General features: G+C 46.2%; 1 protein-coding gene across 2 annotated transcripts in view; it reads left to right on the top strand.

Annotated features, from left to right (window-relative positions):
* The window catches only part of SPATA48 (spermatogenesis associated 48), a 66,870-nt gene extending 56,292 nt beyond the window's left edge, over window positions 1–10,578 (top strand). The window contains exons 8-9 of one of the 2 annotated variants that reach the window (XR_009494162.1): window positions 5,499–5,675; window positions 6,001–6,082. Coding sequence is in view for 1 of the 2 variants with exons in the window: in XM_002686634.6 (XP_002686680.1) it covers window positions 6,001–6,108; window positions 7,262–7,385 (232 nt within the window). In the remaining variant the exon portion in view is untranslated. Of the gene's footprint in view, window positions 1–5,498; window positions 5,676–6,000; window positions 6,109–7,261 lie in introns of those variants that run through there. The other variant, XM_002686634.6, reaches the window with a different exon arrangement.
* Window positions 10,579–20,833: the final 10,255 nt, after the last annotated feature.

The following is a 20,833-nucleotide window of genomic DNA, read 5'->3' as shown; positions in this document are numbered from 1 at the left end:
CTAAGCACAGCACACAGCACTGTCGTTGACTAGCGCGTCTAGGTTACATGTGTAAATGTTTTCTGTTTCTTACTATGATAAAAAATGTTGTCAAATACTTGTTAAGTGAATCTTTTCCATAACTTGGAGTTATTTACTAAAGGGAGACTTCTTGCAATGGACTATGAGGTCAAAACATATAAATATATTTGCAGTGGAACCATAGTTTACATCTAGTGTGTGTCCTCACACCTTCAGTGCTCGCATTTACGCTCACCAGATAGCACCTTCTTTTCCTTCCAAATGTGCTTATTATAAAAATAATTCAATTATATTTGTAAAAAGTAAATTACCTCTTCCTTTGAGTCTCAGTGTTGAAAGTTGATGCATATTTTAGACTTTGCTGCCAGGCCTGCATGAATGTCTGTGTGCAGGCAGCTGCACGTCGGTGTGTGTGCAGGGGGGCGGTGTGGGGAGGTGTGAGATTGACAGGCGCAGCGGACACTCTCCTCAGCAGTGCGCGGGGCTGTGAAGACCCTTTTTAATGGCTGTGTGATACTCCACTGCAAGGTATAGTTTATGTGGGCCCAAGTAGTTATTGAAATTTTTTTCTGTTGTTAAAAAAATAAAGCAACAAACCTCCACATTATCTTTGTACAATCATGCACACATTTCTTTTAGAACAAATCCCTAAAAGCATAATTCTTGCATGAGTTTTGCATTAAAATATTTTTTGATTCGGCAGGCATGACCTATTATTAAAGGATATTCAGAGTTAAGGGATTCAAGACAGTAATTCAGTCTCCACTGAAGTTTCTAACTTCTAACTTGAGCCTCCTTTGGGAACTAGAATCCATAGTATCCGCTAGATTCAACAGGAGTTCTAGAAGTTCAGGGAACTGAGTAGGAATTAAAAAAAAAAAAAAAGATACAAAGTCACTCCTCACTTATAATGTGTCAAGCAAGCAAGGGAAACATAAGGAACCCCCAATTTTTACCAAATCTGTTCTTTATCTTTCTCCTAAATACTAGAGCCATATTCTTTGCAAGAGCGTAATGAACAGGGTGGAAGGGAAGTTTTTTTCTGTTAGTACCTATCTTGTGGTTCCACATGGTTTCAAAACAGCAGATCTGTGCCAAGTCAGGACCCCAAAGCATGGAACCTTGCCCTTTGCTAAGAAAAGGGAATGGGGCTTTCTTCTGAAAGGGACCACACGGGGTCTCGGTATGTGCATCTCAGCTGGCCCAGCCCCTTCCTTGTTTTACCAAGGAGGACAGGAGGGGGCACATCCAGGTGACAGAGCAGAGCCCGCACCCTCTGACCCACACCCAACCCCACCACACCCGGTGCTTTCCAGACCAACGTTTCCCAAACCCGCTTGGTGCTTCCACCATGCCGTCTTCCACTAAATCTCCATCTTTTAGTTCAGGACTTCACCCGGTTTCACATTCGCTGTGCCTTTACCTCAGTCATCTCTCTGATGAAGCATTTGCAAATAACACATAACTGTCCAAAGTGATCCCAGGGCGGCCATGGGCCGAGTCCTGAGCCAGCAGAGGGGACCGCCCTGACCTCCTGGGTGTGCTGCACCTTTAACAAAATCTTAACCACAGCCCAGCTTCAAGCCAGGCTATGAATAGCAGTTCCTTACATTGGCCCACACTTCTGCCTTTTCAGAGAACTTTCACATCGACTCTCTCATTTGTTTTTCAAAGTAGTGTGATGAGGCCAAAGGTGGGGGAACAGGCTCTCTCCCCACTTTACAGATGAGGAGGCTGAGGCAGAGTAAATGATTAAAGAGCCCCAGACACTCATTTTGTGAGCAGTTAAGAGAACAGGGCTCCCACTCCCCTGGGCCGCCTGCAGCCAGTGAATGCTTCCTGGGGCCTCAGCCCTGCTCTGGTCGGGGCTGTTGGCTCATTTCTGTGTCCCTTTTGGATGGAAGAGGTAAAGGTTCCCTGAGAACAGAAGGAGAAAAGCATGTCCTGTAGAGCACGATGATGATAAGAGTGAAACTAATTTTTGAGCAGATCCTGGGACCACAGTATCTCATTATATTCAGGGACGCACAGCCCAGTGACCAGAAGCACGCTGGTGCTATTAGGACTTCTCAGCTGCTCCCTCAGCCTTCCCTCCCCTTGCCCCACCTTCCCAGGCCTGCCTCCTCCTCTCCCTACTCTTGCCCTAGGCCAGCACTTTGCCCAGGTACCCTGACCCCACACTCCCTGTAAAGGAACTGTGAATTTCATCACCCCAACTTGGGGAGACGTGGTCCTGAAAGACCCCATCCAGGGTCACAGGGCAGGGGTGCCACCCTGGAGGCAGATGCCAGCCCCCAACACACTCAGAGCAAGCATCTGGCTGCATCCCTCTCTGATGCCCCTGCTCCTAGTTTGCATCAGTCATCTTTGCCCCACTTGGGTTCTGTCCCTCCTTAATGTGAAAGCAATCAGGAGCCTAGCCTGTTTGAGTCCTGACATAGAATAGCTCTCGATAAACAAGGCTCCAGGTGACTTGAACTTGTGCTACACTTAACGCAGAACAGATGCCGCTCAGCTGGGAGCCTGGGTTTCAGGGCCTTCCGGGGCCCCTAGGTTCCACCACCCGCCAGCCTTGTTGTCTCTGGGCACATGGCTTAGACTTGTGCTCAAGCCTCAGTGCCCACATCTCTACCATGGCATGGTCTCAGGACCAAGGACCTGGAGTGTTGGGAGATTAAATAAAGCAGCCCACGTAAGTGTCACAAAGGGTACGGGCTCCTGAGGATTATTCGGGCCTGTGTTACAGACAGAGAGCCTGTTCCTGTTGGCATTCTCATCCACGTATGCATGACTTATAATCTACATATAACATGGTTTTCTCCATGTTTCCTTTATTTTTCTATTTATCTTTTAATTATATGCCATCTGAGCCCCTTTTTCTCTAACTGATTTACTAAACTTCCTTATATTTTTCAAGTTATTTAATTTCTATTTTATTATGCTTTGTTGAGAAAAGCCAGTTAGTTATAAACTTAGGCAGTAATTTATTCAGTTACCCATAGTGGACAACCCTAGGCTTATTTTGGGAATCGGGTGCCACAGAAGGTGTTCAGAAGACTAGCAACTATGGAGCAAAGACAGACATGAAGACGACTTCTTTTTAAATGGGTTCCTGCTTCCCTTAGCTTTCCTTAAATGAGGGAATGGGTCTGATCATGCAGCTGACTTGGAAATTCTCTCAGAGCCTGTACTTTTCAGTGTCTTTCATCTGAAAAAGCTTATCACCCATCAGCCATGGGTCTATAGAGCATCCCCCAGAATCTGCTCTCCTCTAGTCTTGTTGCACTTAAGATGGAAAAAAGTTCCCCTTTGTTGTCCCTGAAAAAGGGTTAAATGGAATAGATTCTAGAAGCAGCGTGGGTGAGGACTTTCATTTTCAAATAGGTGGCAGTTTATTATGCAACTGCATTCGTTTCTCAAGCCCAAGCAGCTTATCATTAGTTCAGTCCTCTGGTTCATGTTTGTTATTTTTAGACATGATGTAATAAATCTCATTATTAGAACATGACGTAGAATACTATTCAACATCAGTAACCTGTACGCCACAGGTAAAGCACCGATAGTCGAATGGTGTTTTAGATCCAGCCCTTGCCGAGCTTCCATCTCGGCTTCTTACTGCTCTGATGGAAGGCTGTGACCTTAGAGGCATTTTCATTCTGCAGGTGTTTTAGAGGCAGTGGAAAAAAACTCTCACGCAGAGGAAGGGGGTTTCCTTCATAACATGCATGGAACCTTTGATGAATTCAGGGAGAGATATAACATATGAATGACTTTGCCCCACTTTTTGCTCCCACTCTGACATACAGCTGCAATTCTAGGAGAAGATTCCAAGAAATCCTGAAGGGTCCTGCCTAGAATTTGGCAGCGGTAGTTCACTCACCCAGGTCCCTCCAACAAACCTGAAACCTGAAACAGAGACTTCCAAACTTGACTGCCCATGAGAGTTATCTGGAGAGATTAAAAAAAAAAAAAAAAAAACAATTTCCAGCTCACAGCACTTACCAATTAAATTAGCATGTCTGGTGGGTGGGAATCAGGCGTTGGTACCTTTGAAAAATCCCCGAGTTGTCAGGCGCAGCAGCGTCGGGAAACCACTGTCTTTACCTCTCTCCAGCTGCCTGTCCCGGATCAACTGCATTCTTCACTGCCAGGCTGCTATTTCATACATTTCTTATTTCTTTGAAATCTTGTATTATGACTACAATTAGTTGAGCACCTACTAAGTGCTAAAGACTTGCCAGCTGCTTTTACCTTCACTGAATCCCTCTGACCCCAAGGCCCTGGGAGGCCACGTGCACTCTTGGCTGCAGCCGCTGAGGGCTCTCCCCACTTAATCTCACAGCTGCTGGAGGGGTGGAGGCAGGCCTGGCTCCCTGATTTCCCAGCCTACCGTATCCGTTAACTTGCACCGCTCATTCTGCTGTGGCCCCTGATGTGCTTGCCCTTCCCTTTGTCTGCATTGGGTCTCCTATTTTATTGCCTGAAAGCCGGCTAGTCACAGACTGACGTGCTTGGAAGAGACACAGAATGTTTACTGGCGCAGGCTCTGCCCTGTATGTCCTGTCCCCTCGTGTGCTAATGCCCGGAAGGAGCCCAGAGGACCTGCCTGCCCACAGACAGAGGTAGACTCTGGCCCTCCCTCTCGACTGCAGCCTTGAGCTTGGTCCTGTCACCCTGCTCGTAGCCGAGGCAGCGAGGCTTCCAGGGGCTCAGTCTGTGTGCGGGTCTGCGAGTCAACAAGCAGAGTCAGAGGCCCAGGTCTGAGGCCCGGCCCCTGAGCACTCACCATTCACTGCCCTGCCCTGCACTGCCTGCTTGTCACCTGCCACTGCATGTGTATCCTCTCTGAAACTGAATGTTTTGACAATTCCTCCAGCCGTCAGTGGTGCTTGGAGGTCCCCTTATTGGACATGTGGACAGGATGGGATCAAACCAGGGGCCCCTCAGAGGAGCCGACCCTGCGCCTCCCATAGGACTCAGTCCTCGCTGCTCCTTACCTTGTGTCTGGGCATCCATGGAGGGTAAGGGCCCTCGCCGAGGGATGTCCCGCTCCCAGAGGAGGGACCAGGGAGTGGCCGGGGCAAGCTGACCTTCCTCTGTCCTTACTGTGGCACCAGGAGGACCCTGAGAGCTGCACTTAACAAAGACGGTGTTATTTGAAGTGCCCTGTGATTGCAGAGAGCATGTTTCTGCTCTTTGAGATAGTCTTAGCCTCACATCTTCCCTTGCACCTGGAGATGAGGTCCCGTGTCTCAAGCAGCACTCAGACTGGCCCCACCTCTTCCCAGAAAATGATCCATGGAAAGGGCTTTGTATGCTGTAGAAATGTCAAAACAGTAGTTATTATTCACTCACCTCTGAATTACCCAATAGAATATTTGTTTTGGATGTTTGCTTGCCTTTATCAAGATGAATTTCATACCCACACTGAAAAACCTGCCATACATTCTAGTGTTTTTCTTTTACTCTCTCTGAAGGCAAAAGGGCCATGATCACAGAGGAGTATGTGGAAGTGAGCTAAATTTCATAAACTGTATGAAGTCAGTACATTAGTGGTGGCGAGAAAGAAGTATTATTTAAAAATCATGCTGTGTGTCCACCAGCATTGGAGTCGGCACCTCAGAGCTCTGTTCGGGAGCCAGGTCTGCTTTTTGGTAAGGAAAGCACGTCCACCTTCCTTAGGAAACAGAGCTCCATGGTGGATCAGGTATGAAAAACACATGCAAATTCAAGCAGCAGAGAAACATGGACTTGAAATAAGCTTCTTCATTCTGAGAGGAAGGCTGTCACCTACTCATCTCTGCCCCCTGCCTGCATGCTTTCCTATCTGGCAATCCGACTTCCAGACCTTCATGTGGGACAAAACCCTTAGATTACGTCCTTCTTTATGTTTTCATAATTGGGTGCTGGTGACCGTGACTCTTTGGCAGATTGTTGTGTTCATTTTCTTTCTTCCCCTCTTTTCACTCTTTCCTTTAGCTCTGCAAATATTCCAGGATACACTGGTAAGGTTCATTTCACAGCCACCCATCCAGCAAATTCTGATCGTCCATCAACGACCCCCTCACCAGATTCAGAAGTGCACCAGTAAGTATGAATCCTGTTACTCAACATGCTTGGATATACTGGGGAGGGGGAAATCCTAATGATGATTATTCGATTGAAGAACAATTAAGTATTAGGAGTAAATTTACATTGTTTAAAAAATAGGGTGTCAAATCCAAAAAGACAGAAGAGTTCATTTTCCCACTGTTGTTGCTAGAAGGAGGGCATTAAGAGACTGAAAGCATCTTAGCGGACAGCATCTTAGCCTCTTGGACTCAATTCTGCATACTTACCACCTTTCTGCATTATCCTTAGAACATGCATAGAACATACTACATGAGACACACGTTCACTTATTGTGGATAGCCATCTTACTTTTCATAAAAGACAACATTCTGTTAAAAGCCATATATATATATTTAAACACCATTTTGCAAATTGAAAACAGGAGGCATTTGATGGGAGGTTAGTGCAGACTCCGTGCTTTGAAGCTTCCAATGAGAAGCAGGTGGTTATTGCTCATTATATCTCAAATTTGAAAACATTTGATGAAAGTCCTGCCTTGCCAGTAAGGTGACACAGCTCTGAAAATGCAAATGCATCTTAGCCAGGTCCAGAGACTGGCCTCATGTAAATATAAGCTCTCGAGTTAGGACAGTGTGCATCTGGGAGGAGAAGGAAGGCAGTCCCCCAAAAGGGTGCCTTTTCTCCTTTGTTGGTGGAAGGTGGAGAAGTCATTCATTTCTCAAAACCAGAAAGGTCCCTTTCCACTCTAGAAAGATGACTTTACCTCTGGGCAGCCTCACACCCTGAGCCCACACCCCCAAGGCTTTGTGTGGTAGCTGTTGGTTACTCATTGGCCTCTCTGCAGCTTCACCTCCTTCTGTCTGTATTTTCTGTCTTCTTGGCACCAACTGTAATTCTAGGCACAAGGTAGATTTTCAGTCCGTGATATAATGCATAGTATGCAGTCAATAAACTGAACGCAAATAAATGAAATAAAGGAAACAGTACTCACAAGGATTAACCATTCCCACCCTGTCTCTGTTCTGTGCATCCTTTTTCTCTCTCCCTCTACTCCTATAGCTTTCTCTCTTCATCTCTCCCATATTTGTGTATCATTAGTTGGAGAATACATGAGGTTATATGTTCTCATTTTATTTCACATGTCTTTTTTTTCTCTCCATTTTGTTAGTGTCTTACGGAAAAGAATGGCAGTTGACCTCTTCCGTCACCAGGGGCCGCTCTCTCGAATGGTCACAACTGTGACACCCTACAATCCCTTCAATAAGAAGGATAAGGAAACTATAAGCTACTGAGAGGGACCCGCCCTGAGTGCCCCCCTAGCCTGGGAGAGGTGCTGGGTATGATGTGATGGGGAGGTAACAGAAGCCAAATAAAGGCACATTCTCCATGTGTCTGGCTGGGCCTTGGCCAAGCGGAGCTCCAGCTCCAGAACCACGTGGTCATGGAAATGGACTGTGTGAGATCCTCCATCCTCTCACATGAGGTTGTATTTGTATCCACACGGCTGTGGATGCCATGAGCTTTCATAAACCTTAGCTCGTTCGCCCTCGCAACCCCGCAGTGGGCATTTTGCAACTATCTTACTATTTTATGAATAAGCAGGCTGAGATTAGGAGAAGGAAAATATTAATCAAAGGTCACACAACTCATAGTGGAGTTAGAACTAGAACCCAGCTTTCTGAATTTAGAAACCTTTGCTGCTGTTTTTCACTATAGATCAAATAACCTTCCCTGAGTTATTGAAAAAAAAGAATTACCCAGAGACAGAATGCCTCTTCTCCCAAAAGATTCAGAATTGAGCTATGGATCCCGCAGAACTCCATGCAAATGTGTAAGTCCTTCGGAGGTAGCTTGGCCTTGCTTTCCCATCAGAAGGGCGAAATCAGATGTTTTTGCTTGAGGATCATGTGTTGCCTCAGCTGACACCTACACAGACTTGGGTGCTGACTGCTGCCGTCCCTGGCTGCTGCCTTCTGCCAGGATACACAGGAAGGCTGCCGTCCACCCTCCATCTGTGCTATGGAGCTGATCGGCCTTCGCAGAAAAGTAATGGCTTCTGAACCCAATCTTGCAGCCTTAATTATTTTCAGAAAAGAGCAATTCTGTCAAAAAATCTGACCAAAACAAAAATCTTCATCTCTTGGAAGATTCTCACCCAGACACAGATGGGAATGATGAGCCCTGTCCAGGGAGCAGATGAATGCAGGGACCTGAGATTACATTTTGCGGTAAACATCCCTGGCAGGCCACTTTGTCAGGAGGCACAGCTGCCCTGGGTCCGAGGCCTTGTTTATCATTCTGGGCCTTTCTGAGCAGGGTACCAGCGGCACCCGGTCCTGACGCCCCTCAGCCTCAGGCGACTATTCGCACCCTCCATGCCGCCGGCCCCTGGACACTATCCAAGGACTGAGCGCCTCCAGAGCTGCTCCTGGAAGGATAGTGGCCTTGTCTGCAGAGTCCCAGGGCCACCTCCAGGAGAGGTGAGGTGGCAGCTCTTCATTTTCACTGTAACTAGCTCAGACTTCTCACGCATAAAGGTCAAATGCAAACCCTGCTCACCACGGATCCAGAATTCTGGCCTGACTGACTACCAGAACCTCTGAGTGTTTTAAATCCTGTGACCTGGGTTTCCATGGTCAGCAGTTCAACTGAAAATCATAAAAGTCAAGGAAGAGAGCTGCAGGGATTTCCATCTGCTCATCAAGTTCTGAATTGGGTCTTGGTTTATTCCGACGGGCTGGGAGCCAACATCCCTGTTCCTCCTCAGGGCAGCCACTTGCCTTCGGCTCCTCTCCCCAAGCTCAGTCTTTCTGACAGTTACTGCCTCAGCTTTTATTTATCCCCAGGGATAACACACACACACACACACACACACACACACACACACACACACACACACACACACAGAACCTATGTGGGTTTTGTAAAACATAGGTGGAAGACAGTGTCAGAAATCACTAAATAATTCACTTGGAAGAGAAAATGCATTCTAATGAGCTTGTTCTCACAAATAAGGATATTACAACATAATATTGTAAAAATATTACACAAGTACTATGAAGATATGACACTCGTGGGAGAGCAGAAGAGAAAGTCTAGAAGTGGACAGATAATCATTTTAAACCTGAGCCCAGAACAGACTTTTTTTCAATTGATGATACTGTTAGGTAGTTAAAACAGAAAGTGTGAGGTGAAAGTCGCTCAGTCGTGTCCGACTCTGTGACCCCACGGACTGTATAGTCCATGGAATTCTCCAGGCTAAAACAGTGGAGGGAAAGGCCTTCTCCAGGGGACCTTCCCAACCCAGGGATGGAACCCAGGCCTCCCGCATTGTGGGTGGATTCTTTACCAGCTGGGCCACAAGGGAAGCCCTAGAATAGGGAAAAGGAGTCCAAAACGGTGGCAGCTGAAGGCAAAGAAAGGGAGAAGCCTGTGAAAAGGGAAAAAAGGAAAAATCCACAGACCAGAGTGAGAACCTCAGGTGAAACAAACACACCCCCTTCCTGGCCCGCCCTAATTTGCACAGGGCAGGCTCAGTGGGGAGGAGACAAAGAAGGAGCCAAGATGGGTGGAGGCCTCTCCTTTGGGTTGGCCTGTCCTCATGCCTCAAGTGTGTACTATTCTTTGTTTGCGAATAAAACGCTGAGCTATAACCGAGCTGTAACTGGTCCACAATTTCTGTTGCAGCAAAACAGAACCAAAGAAATTACACACTCTCCTGTACAGAGACAACTGTTTGGAAACAAAACAGAAGGGAAGATCCAGGTCTCAGCCATAAGAGAAAGAGAACCGCCCTTATAATACAGGTTTAAATGGATAATTTACAGCCTCAGACAGGCGACATCAAAATTCAGGAGAATTGGTTTATAACGTGGATAGTGGGAAATTTTTCCAAAGAGGCCACTGAAGCCAGAAATTATGAAGAAAAAGAAATAACTGCTTTTAACATCAAAAATACCACCGATTTTTTTTTCAGACGAGACTATTGGGAAAGTATATCAAACAGAAGGTTCATATCCTTATAAAAACAGCCAATGACAAAAAGTAGTATACCAATAGAAATAAGTCAAAGGATATTAACAAATACATTAAAAATATCAATGACCAATAAATAAGTCTTTATATCTATGGAATATTAGAAAAACAGGGTGGTATTTCTTTTTTCACCCATGGTCAGTGCTCATGGGAAGAGGTCTCTATCTTTACCTTCCACTGGTTGGTCTTGACCTTGCTAACCCTTTCCATTTGGAAAAATGTCTCAAGAGTTTTTCCAGGTGATAAAAGTTCAGACTTAGCAATTTCATTCTTATGATTTTTTTCAAGCAAATAATTTCACCAGTGAGCAAATATATTTTACAAAGACATTGAAGGCACAACATTTCATAACAGAAATTAGCAACAACTTAATGCTCATCAAGAGAAAAGTTAGTAAAGTGCTGTCCATGAATATATAAAAATACGTGTATTAAAAGACGATGGAGTTAATTATCTGTGTGTTTTGTTATCTCTGTGTATTATGTTTATCTCTGTGTATTTATATCATGGAAAGACATACATGCAATTATTGGTAAGAATCAGATTTACAACAGTATGTATTTTGTTATCTTAATTTTATATATGAATATATAGAATAATGTAGGAAAATATTTTTAAAAAGTTAATAGTTTTAATTCTATATTTCATACCATTACTATAGTAGACATGTATTTCTTTAAAGTTGAAAATTTTGAAAAGTTATGAAAAGACTATCTTTAAAACTTTGAAATCCCTTATAAAGGAAACTATCCCCTGACACACACACACACACATTTCTTCTATGAATCAAGTACCAGGAAGACATTTGTCCCTCTTGAAGTACTGGTGTCAGAGTATGAGAATTATGTTAGCCATTTGCCTCAGTATATTCTAAAATTTGATGATTTTTAATATATACAGGAGTGAAATTGCAGTTCCCATAAGTGGAAATGCTGAAATGGGAAGTGCTCCCATTTCCCCATGCCTGCCAGGAAGCTCAAAGCCAAATTAGCTTACAGCCCAGGACAGATCTGAACCAGGCGCCTGGTTCAACACGCACGCAGGCCCCTGCAGTCCTCTGGCCCACACCCAAGTCTGAGACCACTGATTCTGCGGGACACTGCACCTGCTTTTCCCTCTTTCCACGTGGGTTCAGATTTTTCTGTTTCTGCCAAAAGAGACTTATACTTTAGGGAGACGCCTTCACCCTTGGGGAAATTTCTAGGATTTACATTACATTAAGTGTTTAATGTTTCTCCATTAGTGTTTCATGCAAAAAAAAAATAAAAAGAGCACTGGCTAAGGAAGGAAAAGCCCAAGCTGGGACCGAGTGGTCAAAACTGTCCCAATTGCCTTTGTTGGGGGCACCCTCCAGCCCTGTTGGTCCTGCCCAAAGCAGATTGGTGGCAGGAGAGAGTCAAATCACCCTGCAGCAGGCATGACCTGGTGACCAGGACTGTCTTCTAATAAGTGAGAATATTCCACGGTAGATTCATTCCTTGCCCCTTGGCCTAGAGTATACTGGGTTGTCTTCATCTTTGGGAATCCAAGAGTTCTGCTTTATGATCTGTAAACTAGCATATAAAAGGTGAATAAGAAAATGCAAAATAACTACGATGAACTAAGATGCGTTTCTCTGCAAAATACATTTTCAGGGTTGATTTTTTTTAAAAATCAGCTTTGAAGATGTTGTTTTTTCATCTCCATTCTTCTGTAAAGCCAGGGAGGTGAGGAGACCTTCTGGCCACAAGCATGGGTTTGAGAATCAGCCTGGATGGGGTCCGAGTCCTGGTTCCCATACTGTCCACATGAGCTGCTTCCTGGCTCTGAGGCACACTTTAGAAAGGGAAGGAGTATAATATGTTCCTGTATTCATAGGAGGCTTCCCAGACAAAGCAGTAGTAAAGAATCTGCCTGCTAGTACAGGAGACACAAAAGACATGGGTTTGAGCCCTGGGTCAGGAAGATCCCCTGAAAGAAGGCATGGCAACCCACTCCCTGGAAAATCCCATGGACAGAAGGAGCCTGGCAGGCTACAGTTCATGGGGTTGCAAAGAGTCAAACACGACTCAGCACACACACTTTTATTGATAGGAATATAGAGGTAGTGCTATGATTGCAGTCACACACCTGGGTATGATGGTAGCCACAACGGTGCTGAGCACCTCGTTCTCTGAGACAATGAAGGAGATGGCTATACTCATCTGGTGCACATTCATCATTCAACAAATATTCTGAGGTGAAACATCGTGTGAGATGAGATGCCTGAGGTTCGGGAGCTGTGGCCCTCACCCAGCATTCACACTGGCAAGCAAATAGGAGCAGTGGAAAATGTAACAATGTGTTGATTGTGCTAAGGAGGCAGATAGTACCCGTGTGCTCATCTCAGCTCAGACACGTGCACAAATTAAATTCTTATTGTCATAAACAGTAATCTTTCTTCAAAAACACCACTTTGCATTTTTAAAAATAAAAATATTTCCTATCGTCAGGCATTCTTGTATATATGCATCCACGCAAATACACATAAGGGATCATCTAGTGGAACGAATCTATCTTTGCCATTAAAAATCTTGGTTTATCCAAATCAATGCTGTTCTTGAAAATGGGAATAAATTATATTAGCTTTGGGGAGGGGGGAGATAGCAACTGCTAAACTATAGGAGTGCTGGGTATCCAGTATACTCCCTTAATTTTTTTTAATACAGTTTCATGCACGGGCAGTATCTGGACGCCCTGATTTTTAGCACTTTTTTTTCTGACTTTGACTCACAGTCAGTCCTGTGTTCTATCCAAATGGTTCACACACTGCACTATGGTTTCATTTGATGTGCTTGTATTTTCTTACTATGGTTGGTTTTGAGTACACTCGCTGTCATCAAAGCAGTTCGTCTCACCCCCCAGCATAGGTTCCCCACACCCTGGTGGAAATTGACATGAAAGGCTGCTCCCGCCCGGCACACCTTCTCATGGCAGGTGCACAGGAAGAGGGCCGCCCCCACAGGGCACTCACCCAGGGTGGGTGTTAAGGGCAAACCCCACCGCTTCAACTTCTAAACTGTGAATGCAAACAACTTTACTTCCTTGCATTCCCACTTTGGAAATAAAGTGTCACATTAAATTTACAGAAATCGTCTTCTGTGGGCAGGGCCAGGATGCCGCAGACAGACCAGCCTTGGTGGTGTGCCCTGGGTGGGAGGCTGCTGGGGAGGAGGGCAGGCGGGCACGGGTCCTCGGGGTTGTTGGGTGTTGGTGGGGAGAGCCCCGGGAACCTGTCGAGAGGACAGAACAGCCCTGGGCTCCCAGCAGGGCGGATCTGGGGAGGGGGTGAGCAGCAGGGTGGGGCTGCCCTGGCGAAGCAGAGCTGAGGAAAAAGGAGACCTAAACAGTGGTCCCATGGTCTAATTTCTGCAGATCAGAGATTTCAAGCCCATCTCACTAGATGGGGTAAATATTCTCCAGCGTTTACTGTTTTAGGGCCACTCTCTCATCTCAACTAGTTACCTAAGCAGACAAACACAGCATGTCTTCCCGGAAAGCGTCACTCAAAGTCACACTGATTTGAGCCAGATGTCTTAGGGGTCCTTACTGAGACAACCAAGAGGCTGCTGCAGACCCTAGTCCAACATGGAAGCTAGGCCAAGATCGCAAGGTCACAGTCGAGAAGGACCCTTGGCTTCCAGAGACACTTTGGCCATCAGGTCCCCTCTGCTCCTATGACCTCAGCTCTGCTTACAGGGTTTTACTCCCTCAGCCGAACTCTGCTGGCAGTGTGGACGTGGCAGGAGGGGGCACTGCGGCTCAACTGCCTGGACCCAGCAGGGTGCAGGTTCATGCAAAACAAATCAGATGTTGAGGGCAGGTTCAGTCCTAGAGGTGCTGACAGCCGTGACCAGCACTGATGCAGACAGAGGGACTTGCGGCTGCGCCCTGGAGTCATGGCTGCCGTGCACTCTGATCCCTGGCTTTCTCTCCCACCTGTTCTGTCATCCAGGTACTAAGTGTGCGTGTGTGTTAGTTGCTCAGTCGTGCCCAACTCTTTGCGGCCCCAAGGACTATAGCTGGCCAGGCTCCTCTGTCCATGCGATTCTCCAGACGAATACTGGAGGGGGTTGCCATTCCCTTTTATGTGATCCTTTAAAAACTCAAGTAAGTTACCTGACATATAACAAGGAACTGTTGTATAAAGCACTACAGCACATCAAAAGATGGAACTTAATCATGTCTGCAAAACATTGGAATCATCTATTTATCTGTCATCTATCTGATAGCATCTGTTGAGTTTCTGTTCCCTTTGGGAAAAGAGTTCTCTCTCTTAATTTGTTTATCAAACTAAGGTCAGTTCTATGTACTTTAGGTGATCCGTTTTGTTGCATTTGCTATTTAGAAGAATATGTCTCAACTGCCGTCTCATAAAGGTCACAGAAATCTTAATGCACTTCTAAATCCAGAGGACCCAGAGGCTCTGCTTTCAACACAGGTTAAAGTGTGGTGATGCAAATTGCAGGAAATCAGTGGCCTGTATCTCTCTAAGAATTACTTAATGATGAACCTACCAGTTGAAAAATAAAAGGATCTCTCTGGGGTCAGCGGGGAAAGAGACAAGGGGCTTTCAAAGAGACCTTCTGACAACAACAGGGGGACAGGGGGCTAACGTCCACATGCCCTGCGGGTGAGTGATCGAGACCTGATCCAAGGTGCTGGGGGACCAGAGCAAGCCAGTTTCCTGGAATGGGGTGTGTGTGTGTGTCTGTGTGCAGAGGAAGACTGTGCAGGGTGCATGGCAGGAAGTTGGGTGTAGGGACCTGTCCCCTCCCTAGGTTCCTGAGGGGCAATATGGTGGACAACACCCCGCCCCCATGCAGGTTCCCCCAGCAGACCCAGATGGGGCTCCTGGCCACCCGCAGAGGTCTGGGTGCTGCGTGTTTGAGGAGAAGAACACTGAGGTGTCCGCAGACCCCTGCAGTTGGAGATGGATCTGCAAGGGCCAATGAGGGAGGCTCTGCCTGGGCTGTGGGTGGTGCAGCTGTCCTCCTGTGGGCCTGGAAAGCACACCCTCGTGCCGGGTGCTGGGCTGCCTTCTGAGAGGGCCCCCCGTGACTCGGGTGGAGACCACCACACCATGGAGGTGGAAGCACCGGACATTTCTCCAAAGCCCAGGAACCTCTGCAGAACCTTTTGCCCTCTTCTGCTCAGAAGGTGAAGTTATTGAAGGCGGGGACAATGTTTGTGTTGCCTGTGGTTTGATCACAGTTCCTTTGAATTCTTCATGGCTCGCCCTTCGTGGTGCCTGAAGCAGGCTCCTGAGAGAAGCTGCTGTTCTTCAGAAATCCTCAGCCCTCTTCAATCACAGCCACCACACCCCTCCCTTCCCCACAGGCCGCACCACAGAGAGGTAAACCTTTCCATCAGAAGCACCTCTTGTGAGCAACTTTTCACTTCCTGCTTGAAAAGAAAGTAAGGTCTGAGCTGGAGGGAGACTGGGAGAAACAGGAGGACAGGGCCTCCCTGGGGTCCAGAGCGGAGAACCCATCCTAGGTGTGCGGGTGGGGGACCCCAGATTTCCAAAATTCACATGTATATCCCATGAAGACAGTGACCTATCCCCTTGAGAGGGGGCTTTGAGTCCATGAGACCAGCTCTCACAGCCAACTCTCCAGCCCAGGTCAAAGTCAGTGTTCCCCCAAAGCAGGTGGGCTTGGGGGAAGGAGACTGCATGGCACCTGCTTTGATTTGTGGCAGGAAATTTGTGTCCTCACATTTCTCATTAAGGAAATGCTGGGTGGTTGAGGGTATCAAAGGAGAGAATATTCTTGGGTAACTGGTGCCTTAGAGATATTGAATAATACTAATAATTATTGTTATTATGAAAAATAACATTCCTCTTGAACAAACCTTAGCTTCCCTTCTTAGACTGGAAGCACCATTCACGTAATAACTGGCCAGTCTCCCGCCACTAACCATGTCCTGTGGCTTCCAACCCAACTCAGCCTCCGCAATTTCAATGAGCCAGTGATTCCACGACTCCACAAGTTGAAGCTGGAAGCTGGGAGTCATCGTACATCCAATTTGAATTCTACTTGTTCTCTCTTTTGCTACAGCTCTCAAATGAGCCCTCCGATTTCCATGCCTGCTAATATTGTGTTACTAAGATTTTGTATGTAATGTATTATAGCAGCTGTCATGATAGGATTTGTTTATGTGTTTTCCTTTTCCATCCCTTGTAGTCTAGAATTGTGTTTTATTTATCTCGGTGTCAACCAAGTTCTATACCTGAAAGTGAACGTCGCTCAGTTGTGTCTGACTCTTTGTGACCCCATGGACTGTACAGTCCATGGACTTCTCCAGACCAGAATACTGGAGTGGGTTACCATTCCCTTCTCCAGGGGATCTTCCCAACTCAGGATCAAGCCCAGGTCTCCCACATTGCAGGCCGATTCTTTACCAGCTGAGCTACCAGGGAAGCCCAAGTTCTATACCTAGCCAGGCACTTATTAAGTAGTTAAAAATATCTACATAATAGTGAATGGGTGGGTGGATGGAGGGAGGGATGTATGCATGGATGAATGATGGATAGTTGGATGAATGGGTAGATGAATGGATGGATGGATTGATGAATGTACGGACAGGCACAGGGATGGATGGATAGATGGGTAATTGTTCACCCCATACTCTGAGCAGTTCCCTTAGCAGAAGGTGAATTTGACCCTACAACCAATAAAACTGAAAATCAGGATTCCTTATACTTTTTTTCTCTGGCTGTACCTCCACTTACTCCCTCCTTTTGTTTCCTGTGTTTCCTCCCTCAAACCACTTTCCTTTACCTTGTGCTCAGGTATCATCCTTCCTACTCTTGTCTTCTGCTTCCCGCTGCTCTCCCCATCCCTACCTCATTGCCTACAATTTGAATTGGCTGCTCCGTCCCCATTAGGGAGCATTTGGCAAAGCATTTAATTTCTGCTTATTGCTGAGAAGAGGTATCAGCATTTCTCCCTTCCCAGCTGGGGGACCTTGAACTTTCTGAAATCACATGTATGCAAGCATGCACACACATCTGGGACACAGAACAGGTTAAGTTCTTCTATTAGTTTAAGAATCTTGATTAACCATATATCACCAAGGGCTAAATTATATATTGCAAACTATACATATGTTGGAGCTTCAGAGAAAACTTTTAGGTCAAGGAAATTGAGAACAGCCTTGAAAGATGCGGAAATGGATGAAAATAGAAAAGAATCACAAAAGTCAATTTTAAAGGTTATTTTTATCCAGTACAATCTCACTAACTCAGACCCTGGTGGCTCAGAGGTTAAAGCATCTGCCTGGAATGCAGGAGACCCGGGTTCGATCCCTGGGTCAGGAAGATCCCCTGGAGAAGGAAATGGCAACCCACTCCAGTACTCTTGCCTGGAGAATCCCATGGAGGGAGGAGCCTGGTAGGCTACAGTCCACGGGGTCGCAAAGAGTCGGACACGACTGAGCGACTTCACTTTCTTTCACTTTCACAGTCTCACTAACTCGGACCCAGTCATCAGGATTCTTAAATAATCTTACTATACTTTCTCTGAATTTGTAAAGTGAAGAGGTAAACAGCACTGTAAGAGGAATGATGAATGTGGACTGGAGACCTCACCTTGAGTTAAGTAAAAGTGGGGGAGCAGACAGAAGGGAAGGGAAGCAAAGGGGTGCAAGTGCCTCCAGCCCCGTCTACCCTGTGGGGGACAGTATTATTTCTTGCATGTTGCAGACAAGGAACTGAATTCAGACAGGTGCCCAAGGCTACACCCTGCTTCTTGGTGGCATGAGGAATCTAGCTGGTGTTTGGTTTCCTCAAAACACTTGGCATCTGTAGATCTGCTATCTCTAACCCCCTCAGACACCTGAGAAATTTTTTGCAACTTGTGTGTGCTAAGTCACTTCAGCCACGTCCAGCTCTTTGGGACCTCATGAACTGCAGCCTGCCTGACTTCTCTGTTCACAGAATTTTCCAGTCAAGAAAACTGGAGTGGGTTGCCATGCCCTATTCCAGGGGATCTTCCCAACCCATGGATCGAATTGGTGTCTTCTTTCATCTCTTGCATTGGCAAGCAGGGTCTTCTGCAAACTATATTTAATAAAGCACCACTCATTTTAATTGTCAGTGAAGGAGAAGAGACTATTTCTTGGAAATTACCCTGTAATTCAGATTTTACCTTTCAGATGGGACTGCCAAATTCTTTCAAAAAAGCAGCACCTTACTGCACATGTATGTTCCATTCCAGAAAGATTGTCCTCAGCTGTTTCTCTGGGCATGAGATCCACTTTATTGAATGTAGATACACCCACTGTCTTTCTTTTGTATCAAGCTCCTTGTACATCTCTGTCTTCAGCATGGAACTGAGTGTGCTGTGCCAACTGGTCTGGTTCCTCAGCTAAGGCATCTCAGGTTGGGGTCTCACTCTAGAAAAACTAGGTTCTGGAGGGTGGGTGAAATGTGGCCTGGTCACAGAGATAAGTAGTGTGAGGGACGACAATGTCCTAGATGTAGCTAGGGAGCTATTAGAGAGGAATGGAAAACAGACAGCGCTTCGTGGGGGTCCGTGACTCTAGCAGTTCACTAAGGGAATGGGAAAGGAGACTGTTCGAGGCAGAGAGGAGGCAGAGCACAGGAAGAAATACACATCTGCATCTGAGCAGACTTCCTACATCATGTGGACTGGCAGTCCTCAAACATTTGAACTCAGGACTCCTTGACACTCTTAAAAATGATGAAAGTCACCAAGGGCATTTGCTCATCTGGGTTATGTCATTCATGTTTACTGTTTTAGAAATTAAAACTAATAATTTTAAAAATTTTTATTAATTTTTAAAACCACAATGTCATTACATGTGACTTCTTATGAAAATAACTATATTTTTCAAAACAACAAAAATTAAAGGCGTTTCATTGTTTTAATTTTTGCAAATCTCTCTGGTATCTGGCTTACTGGCAGACAGCTGGATTCTTGTAACTACTTCAGTGTTGCCAATCTGTGGCAACGGGTGCTTTTGGTTGAAGTATGCAAGAAGAGTGAGGTCTCACATAGGCGGTTGGTAACGAGAAGCAAGTCTTAACAGACTTGTTAGACAAGTGGAACTATTCTTCTTTGATTCTATGTAAAAAGTGAACCTGTGGTAGTTTCATCAAGCTTAATTACAATGTGGAAACTGAACCATACTCACACTCTGTGATGGCCACTCCCAGAATTCCTCATCTAGGGTGTTTCCTGTCAGGGCAAGATAGAGGGAGATTTTCTCCTCAGAGTTAAGGTGGAAGGGAGGCACTGGCATTTTGGACTCTGTCATCCAGATGCTCAAAGACTAGTCCGTCAAACACAAGGAGTGGAGGGCATTCTGAAAGCCTCCTGTCCTCCTGGGAGTGTGAGTGTGGTTACTGAGGAAGGACCTGATGTTCCCAGGAAACCTCACCACTAAGAGCAGAGGCAGCAAGAACAGGCACAGCTTCCCTTGGGTCCTCATAATGCCCCAGCTCCACCTGGGGGTTCCAGCCTGCTCACAATCACTCATCCTGATGGCCCCCAGTGGGCTCGGGGCTCCAGCCTCAGGTGCGGGAGAGCCTTCTGTATTGGGTGCATTGAAAATGGTGTGTGTGTGTGTGTGCACGTGCTTAGCTGCTCAGTCATGTCAGACTCTTTGCAACTCCATGGACTCTAGCTCACCAGGCTCCTCTGTCCATGGGGATTCTCCAGGCAAGAATACTGGAGTGGGTTGCCATGGCCTCCTCCAGGCTGTGTGTATGTGCATTTGTACATATTCATCTGTATGAAATTGAAAGTTGCCCAGTCGTGTCCGACTCTTTGTGACCCCAAGGACTGCATAGTCCCTGGAATTCTCCAGGCCAGAATACTGGAGTGGGTAGCGTTTTCCTTCTCCAGGGGGTCTTCCCAACCCAGGGATCGAACCCAGGTCTCCTGCATTGCAGGCAGATTCTTTACCAGCTGAGCCACAAGGGAAGCCCATACATCTGTATATCTACATACAAATATACAAATTATCTACATACAAATATACATACACACACACACACCTATATGTGTATACACCTACACATATACATATATGTTACAGGTTCTGCTTTTCTGGTTTGTCAACTAAAGAAAAATCACAGCCTAGAAGTTGAGAATGATGTTTTATTCAGTGGACTTTTTTTGAGGACTTAAGCCCTAGACACAGCCTCTCAGATAGCTCTGAAGGACTGCTCTGAAGAAGTACAGAGTGGGAGCAGCCAAAATATATAGGAGTTTTTGCAACACAGGCCAGGCAATCACAACATGAAGAGATGACTGTTAATTAAAGAAACTAGACACCTCAAGTTACAGAATGCAGTGCTTTTCTATATGTGGGAAGAGGCAGGAGGCTGGGCACACTGGAATCATCCCTCTGATCTGCACCTCAGGTACCCAGGCCAGTGCCCTGTGTTTCACATCCCGAGTCTGCTCAGGGTACACCTTGGGGAGGGCGGCGACTGCAGCGGATGATGGTTAAGTGGGTTTGGCAGCGGGCGGTTGGTTTCTTTTCCTTCTGAGTTCTCTCCGGGGCAGCATCTGGTGGCTGTGGTGTGACAGCTTGACGGCTTCAGCATTCTTGGTTTACTGATGTGGCAGCAGCGTCTCTCGTCCCTAAGACCTCCTTCATCCCAGGTCGGATATTTCTGTAACATCCTCCAGTGTGTTCTGTCACCCTCTCC

Source organism: Bos taurus, chromosome 4 (genome assembly GCF_002263795.3).
Source record: "Bos taurus isolate L1 Dominette 01449 registration number 42190680 breed Hereford chromosome 4, ARS-UCD2.0, whole genome shotgun sequence".
Taxonomy (NCBI): domain Eukaryota; kingdom Metazoa; phylum Chordata; class Mammalia; order Artiodactyla; family Bovidae; genus Bos; species Bos taurus.
The sequence above is the reverse complement of the archived record's forward strand: the minus strand, read 5'-3'. Positions and strand labels throughout refer to the sequence as shown.